This window comes from Meles meles, chromosome 2, assembly GCF_922984935.1.
Source record: "Meles meles chromosome 2, mMelMel3.1 paternal haplotype, whole genome shotgun sequence".
Taxonomy (NCBI): domain Eukaryota; kingdom Metazoa; phylum Chordata; class Mammalia; order Carnivora; family Mustelidae; genus Meles; species Meles meles.
In genome coordinates this window covers 196554617-196562006 of record NC_060067.1, presented here as the reverse complement: position 1 = coordinate 196562006, position 7390 = coordinate 196554617, and the positions used below count along the sequence as shown (strand labels likewise).

Here is a 7390-nt window from a genome sequence, read left to right as displayed (position 1 = left end):
CCCGGGAGCTGCAGGGTTAAGCCCTGGAATGTGGCGGCGAGGAATGTGCATGCAGATGAGCCCAGCGAGGGGAGGGGCGGGCGGGGGCGGGCCCGGGGCGGGGCGCATGCTAATCGCACGCAAATGAGGAGGCCCGTCGCCGCCGCGGCCGCCGCTCCGCCGAGCTTCCCGGATCCGAGCCCAGACGGCGGCGGCTCGGGCAGCCTGGGCGCCGCGACCCTCGGCGGCCACAGGGGGACGGGGAGGAGGAGGAGGAAGAGGCGGAGGCAGCGGCTGCAGCCGCGAGGAGGAGGAGGAGGAGGTGGAGGAGGAGGGTTCGCTCGCCAGCTCCGACGCAGACATGGTGGACTGATCCCCGGCGGGGCCGAGAGCAGGGTTTCCTGAGGCGCCCCCGCGCGTGGCCCCGCCGCGCCCCGCGCCCCGCAGCCCCTCGCCGGCGCCCGCGTCGGGTGCGGCGGCCGGGCCGGGCAGTCGCGTTCCCGCCGCGTCCCGCGCCCGGTCCCTATGGAGGCGCCGCTCGCCGGCGAGGCCGCCGACCATGCCTAGGAGGGCCGGGAGCGGGCAGCTGCCGCTACCCCGGGGCTGGGAGGAGGCCAGGGACTACGACGGCAAGGTCTTCTACATCGACCACAACACCAGGAGGACCAGCTGGATCGACCCCCGGGACAGGTGGGCGGCCGGGCCGCGGGTGGGCGCGGGGACCCGCCTCAGAAGCGCGGCGGCGACGGCTGTTGTCCGGGAGATTCGGCCGATCGGCGGCGCCCGCGGCGCGGGGGGCGTGGGGCGTGGGGCGTCGCCGACCCCGGGGTGCCGGGAGGGGTCTCGGGAAGGAGGTTCGGGACCAGCAGCCGGTGAGCAGTCCCGGAGGGGCTCGGTTGGAGCCTCCCCTTCCAGGGCCTCTTTGCCCGCTCCGTTCCCGACGCCCCCTGGGACCTTCGGACACTCCCGGCCGGGAGGGAAGGGTGGAATTGGCGCCCCGGGCTGGCACTTCGTGCCCCGTTAACGGACCCCGAGGAGCCACCTGAGCCCTGCCGCGAGCTCGTCTCCGCCTAAAGTGGGCCAAACTGGAGCTGGCGGGTTGCTTCGGCCTTTGGGAGGCGGGGACGGGCCGGGAGCCTCCCGGAGAAGGCCTAAGTGTAAGGTGGGGAACCAGCCGACCCCGGCCACCTGTGGCATCTCTCTCTCTCTCTCTGACCGTCCTTGGCTGCCAGCCTGGACTGCAAGTTCTTGTCGGGGCGCGCCCCGGGTCAGGCGGGAGGTCTTGGGCTTGGAGGGGGGTTCCAGGCACCCTTCCTCGCTGGGCCTTAGCTGTGGATGTTGTTAGATTTGCTCCTCGGGGTTTAGAAACACTTTTCTTGGGCGGGAGGTGGGGGGAAGGTTTGGTTTACCGCTTATTGTAAGTCTTCACCTGAAAACTTGAACTGAGCCCTAGATCTTGAAAAGGCAAATTCTGTTTTGAAGAAAGAAGTGCAGTGAACATGGAAACAGACATGAGCTTAGCATGGTTTCTTGGAGTTTTCAACACACTTTCTACTCCTGCTCGGAGATCAAGCCGTCATTTAAGAAGCTGAGGAGCTGAATTTTCCTGAATGTTCACGAATGTTGGTCCTCTATCCCATCGGTCTCGTTACCCTTAAAAGGAAAACTTCTGAAAGTTGGACTTATTGTAAGAATAATAGGAGATATTCCTAATTGTAAATTTGTAAAGTGGCCGTTAAGGAGGTGTTCCTAATTGTAAATTAGGGATTTATAACCTTTTAGGTGCTTCTGTTACCCCTTTTCTTAATTTGAAGTTGAAATAGTTTTGTACTTTGTGTTCTCAGTTAACTTTTATCTTAAGAATATTGTTTTTTGAAAGCTATTAAAGAGTAATTCTAAGAAAGTCATAAATGACATTATAAATTTATGGAACAATCCTTATTAAATTATCCATGAAGGTATCAGTTTAGGTTTCCTTTTTGAAATGAGAAAAGGCACCTGTGCTGAGGTTCTCTCTCACCACAGCCTGGCTGCCTGTTGCTGGCCTGATGAAAGTTATCACAGGCATCACACCTTCACAGTTTCTCCAGACACATTACTTGTTGTCATAAACTTCACGCTCTGGGTCAGTTATTTGACTTATGCCCTTGCACTTGAAACTGTTTAACAGATACTAAATGTCAGTGATGATGGTGTGCACCCAGCAGTGACTTCTAAGGCACCTGTATAAATATTTGACTTTTACAGTTATGTGGTAATTCTGCTCTCTCATACTTGGAGTTTCAGGTTCTTGAAATTGCGGTGAATTCTTGAAATTTTTAGGCATTTCAGATTCTCTTCATTTTGCATGTTCAATTATATCATCTCATTTGTATTTACCAACAAAGATTATAAGAATATGTAATGCCTGGGTAAAGCAAATAGAAAGTGAGATATGACTTGGCTTGCCCATATCACTACTAATTAAACAAGTTAAGCATGCCTTTTATTTTAAACTGTTAATGGATTAACAATTATCATGAACTCTGTTTTCAGGAAACTGGGTAACCAATTAATTTATTTGGATAAACAGTTTTGACTAAGATGACTTGTTATTATTCCAGTTTTCTTTTCAAGCAGTTAGATCTTTAAGTATTTGGAAATAGATATTTGGTTATACCCATTTCTGGATCTCACTATGAGTTTTAAAAAATTCTGTGAGATCCAGGGTCATTGCTGACATACTTAGTTTAAATTTGATTGTGTTTTCTTCCAGGGCAGGAAAGTGACTTTAAGTCTTGCTAAATTATGTGAGAGGATATTTGAAGCAATTATGAACTCTAGCCAATATTGTGAGACACTTACCAACCATATGGAAAAAAGAGTATGTTACACAGTCCAATTGGAGTGTGCCCATTCTCCTACAGGATCAGGTTACAAATCCTGGAGGAAAAGTGTCTTGATAAACTTGATATAAGTACCGAATGCAGTACTTTTGAACTTTTAACATCAATTAATTAAAATGGTCATGATGATTTCCCCGTCATATTTGTTAAGAAAAATTCTGGAAGTCTATCAGAATTGGTGGAGTATTTCTGACTATATGGATACACATGCAGTTTTAGTGGCAGGGTGGGGGAAGGCTGGAGGCTTTTACAAGAACGTAATTTTGTTCAATAATAGTGGTTTTAGAATACCACAGTGTTAACCTACTTCTGAGCTTTTGGGGGTAGATGAAATAATGCAAACTTCGCTGGGACGTGATTAAAGCTTTTCTCGCCCCACCACTTATTAACTGAGTAAGCTTGGCTGAGTTTGTGAGTCCCTCTAAACCTTCATTTTCAACTCTGAGATAAAGCTAATACCACGTACTTCATAGGGATGGTTAGGGGTCCACAGCGAGGGCCCAGCCAAATAGGAGTGGTGATGGTGTCATTCCACTGCAGGAACTGAGAGGTAGTTTGGGTGACCCTTGGAAGTGGTGGACGTACTGTACCTGTTTATTTGGTGTTTACCGTGTGGCAGTCATTGGGCTAAGCTTCTTACCCGTAAGCTCATTCTCTTTTCTCATTAGTCTTCTGACTTGGTGCTATTATTATCTTCAGTTACAGACGAGGAAATGGAGTCACAGAGACATTGCTTATTGCTGTTAAAAGTTGGCCAAGATTTGAAGTCAGATAGTTTGACTCTAGACTCCTGTGTCCTTCCTGTAGACCGCTGGAACACCTGGACATGCTCGGGGGTATTTGGATGGAGTAGAACCTCTTTGCCTGGTGTTGATTTTTCAAGCTGATTGACCGGTCTTTATTGGTCTTCAAAGGTTCCTGTTAACTTTTTGTGATTCTTAGATCCCGCAGTTAGCCACAGGTAGGTTCTGGGTCTTGAATGCCTTGGGAGTAGGGATGGAGGCCCACCAGGTTGACCCCACAGAACAGCAGCACAGGGCCAGGTAGAACTTGGAAATCCAGTGTACTCTTGGGCACATTGGAAGTTCTCTTTGGGGAAGAGTTAAGGGCTCTGTCTCGTTCCTGAGTAGATTACAATTTTACTATGATGGGCTTGACTTTGCCCTCCCCCTCCCTCCTTACCAGTTCTGAGGACATCTCCCGGTCTATGATTCCTTGCCTCCCATTTCCCCCCTACCCGGGTGGGTTAACTGTTATTTTGGAGGTCTGCTCCCTCCCTCACCTCTTCCTTTGCCCACCATGGACAGCCTTTGACCACACCAGCTGGCATTTATGGTGGCCCATAGATCATGGCCAAATGGTGTGGTGCTTAAAAAACACCCCCTCCATTCAACATAGGAGAAAAAGGTGGGTTTGGATTCATTGCCTCAGGAATAAGGGGCCAAGGTGGGCAGGCCTCAGAGCCTGGGTGAGTAGTTGTACGAATTCTCAGTAGGATTTTGCTCATTTTCTGTCCTTGGATTGAATGTTATCCTGAGATACAATAATTTTGTCTAGGTGAATGTAAAAGATTTACCACCACACAAAACCTTGCCGATAGACCTAATCTTTGGCTTACGGCTAGCATTAGATATTGAGTGACCCGTGTGCTTTCTGATTGGAGGGCAGAAGTTCCGGGGGTGGGGTGGGGACAGTGACAGGAGGAAGAGGATGTTAGTCTGCTATCCTTGATGGCTGAGCTAACTCTTGGCTCTTTTTATGGCACGTGATTAGGATCTGAGGATCTCTGTATTGTCTTTCCTTCAAAGTGAAAGCAAGTAATTTTGCTAAACCTACTGCTAGAGTGTAAATTCCTCAAGAGACCTAATTGCTTATTACTGCTTTCTGCGTCCTTTGTAGACGGTAGATGTTAAGTGAACAGTAGATGTTAAGTGAACGTCGGTTAGGTCCATTAATGAAGAAAGTTGTTAAATTAATGAAAGAATGCTAGTTGGGCTACTCTCTTCCAGTTCCTTATTGTTAAGGCTTTTGAAAAATATGCCCATAACCACCAACAACCAGAGACAATTGATTTTCCAGTTAAATTAAAAATAATGAGAGAATTAAGCTGCTACATTTTGACTAATAGTATAAAGATGGGAATTATATGAGAGCAAAGAAAACAAAAATCAGCCCTTATAGTCTTAATCACAGCTGTCATTGTCATAGTTTGCCGGAAATCCTTTCCTCTCCTGCCGGCTGAGTTTGGGTGCCAAGTGGTTAGTTACTGTGAATTATTTGAGTGATTACAGGTTTTGAGGTGTGGAGAGGTTGTTAAAGAAAGGGTTTTTTTGTTTTGTTTTGTTTTATTCTTTAAATCACTCTGGGAAGCACTAATTTAAACTCAACTGCGCTGTCTTCCAAAAAATTCCCGAAGAAATATTTCATGTTTACAACACAGTTTGCAATAGTGTTTGCAGGAGGGAGCAATGGTTGCTTAGTATATGACTGAGATTTCTTCCATGACTTTAATAGTCCTTAGTTAGCAGTGTAATTTGTTGGAAGACTTAGGGCACCACTTGATTTTTTAGGAAAGACTATTATTTATAAATAAGTAATTTTTTTTTTTTTTTTTTAAATAGCTGCAAATCACTGAATTGCGAGTTACCTGGTCAACTCTTATGGCTGTGGCCTTGCAGCAGGCTAGTATTTCAGTCTCCTGTAGGGAAGTCCAGGTGTGCTGGGAAGTGCCTGAGGAGGTCTGACTGTGGGACTGGGAGATGTTGCCTTGTAAATGGCAAGGGCTTGCTTTTCTTGAGGAAGTGGTCAGTGAGAGAAAGATGCTGCCATGGAAGAGGGGCGTGGCCAGCTTCCTTTTGCTGCTGTGGGAGTTCTTGAAGTGATTGGAAACTGGGGCCTGCAGTCTGTGTAGGCTGTCAAGTTCAAGGCTATGGGCTTGATTAAAATTGGTTGACCTGATTTCTTGGTAGAATTCTGGACTAATTTTTTTTTTTTTGAAGCTCCTGTTACTGGAAAAATTATCATGGTCATACAGAGACTAGGAAAGGGGTTTTTAAAAGACATGGTGTATATGAAAGTTATGGATTAAAAATGATTTACCAGATATACAGGTCCACTCTCTTCAGTGGCTTTTTTCCCAGTTATTATATGATTTTTGATTGAGATAAAAGAAGGCACCAAAAATTCACCGTTTGAACCATTTTAAAGTACTGTTCAGTGGTTCTTAGTATATTCACAATGTCATGCAGCCATAACCTGAACATAACCAGAACAGAACATGCCTGGACACTTTTGTCACCTCCAAAACAAACACCGTGCCTGCTAAGAGCTCCCCTTCCATTCCTTCCCCACCCGCGCTGCCTTTGGTTCTTCATGGTTGTCCCATTTCTGGACACTTCCTGTAAATGGAATCATACAGTCTGTGTCCTTTTGTGTCTGGCTTCTTTCACTTAGCACAATGTTTTCAAATTTCCTCCATGTTGTAGCAGGTGACAGAACTTCGTTCCTTTTTATGACTGAATCATATTCTGTTGTATGGATATACCATATACACTTTGTTTCTCCATCAGTTGATGGGCGTTTGGGTTGCTTCCACCTTTTGGCTGTTAGAAATAATGCTGCCGTGAGCATTCATGCATGATTTTTGTTTGAATATATTCTCTTGGGTAGATCCCTGGAAGTGGAACTGCTACGTCACATGGGACTTCTATGTTTAACTTTTTGAGGCTCTGCCAAGCTATTTACCATTCCCCCTGGGAGTGTCCAAAGGTTCTGGTTTCTCCACATCCTCACCAGCAGTTGTTGTTTTCCGTTTGTTTTGTTTTGTTTTGTTTTAAACATTTCTTCTGGCCACGAGGTGGTATCTGACTGTGATTTGGATTTGTCTTGCCCTCTGCAGAGTGTTTTGCTAGCCTTACTGTGACCCAAGCTTGCGCCTTTATTCTAGCCTCTTAGCTCTTCCCTCTCTCCCCATGTCTTTTGTGTCCTCTGGCTTAGTACCCGACCAGGAAAAAGTTAGCTAAGAGACATCAGTTCTGTTTAGTCTCACATCCCTCCTCCTTTTCTCACTGCTTTGAATCAATGTAACACCCAAGTGGAAGATATAGGCTCTTCCCCAGTGTTTACCGTGCCAGCCAGCCAAGCGCCCTGGGCTCTGGGAGGCTCCAGGAGGAACAGGCTTCCGCCCCAGCTCAGGTTGGTTACAGTTTAGTTTGCATAATCACCATTTAAAAAGTGAAAAAAAATTTGGGTAGCATCTATTACATTTTCCTTAGATATCCCTTTAATTTAGCCTAAGGGTGAGGAGGAGCAGCCAGAGGAATTAAAAGTAGAAGACAGTGCCAAAAAACATCTTAATTTTTGTCTTCATCCGAAATGATATGTTTTAAGAGGCCTAGATGTAAATCATGGAAATAAGGAATTATAATATATGTGTGTAGGTATATAACCAGCTTATTAAACATGATTTGATGTTTTAACGTTTTTAGTTTGGTAATATATGGTAAGGATCAAGTTCATTTTTATTA

The 7390-nt window shown here is 46.4% G+C and overlaps 1 protein-coding gene across 1 annotated transcript in view; it reads left to right on the top strand.

The window, feature by feature from the left end:
* Positions 1–202: 202 nt before the first annotated feature.
* The window catches only part of WWC2 (WW and C2 domain containing 2), a 205435-nt gene continuing 198247 nt past the window's right edge, over positions 203–7390 (top strand). The window contains exon 1 of the mRNA XM_045997408.1: positions 203–669. Coding sequence (XP_045853364.1) covers positions 539–669 — 131 coding nt within the window. The 5' untranslated portion in view covers positions 203–538. The remainder of the gene's footprint in view (positions 670–7390) is intronic.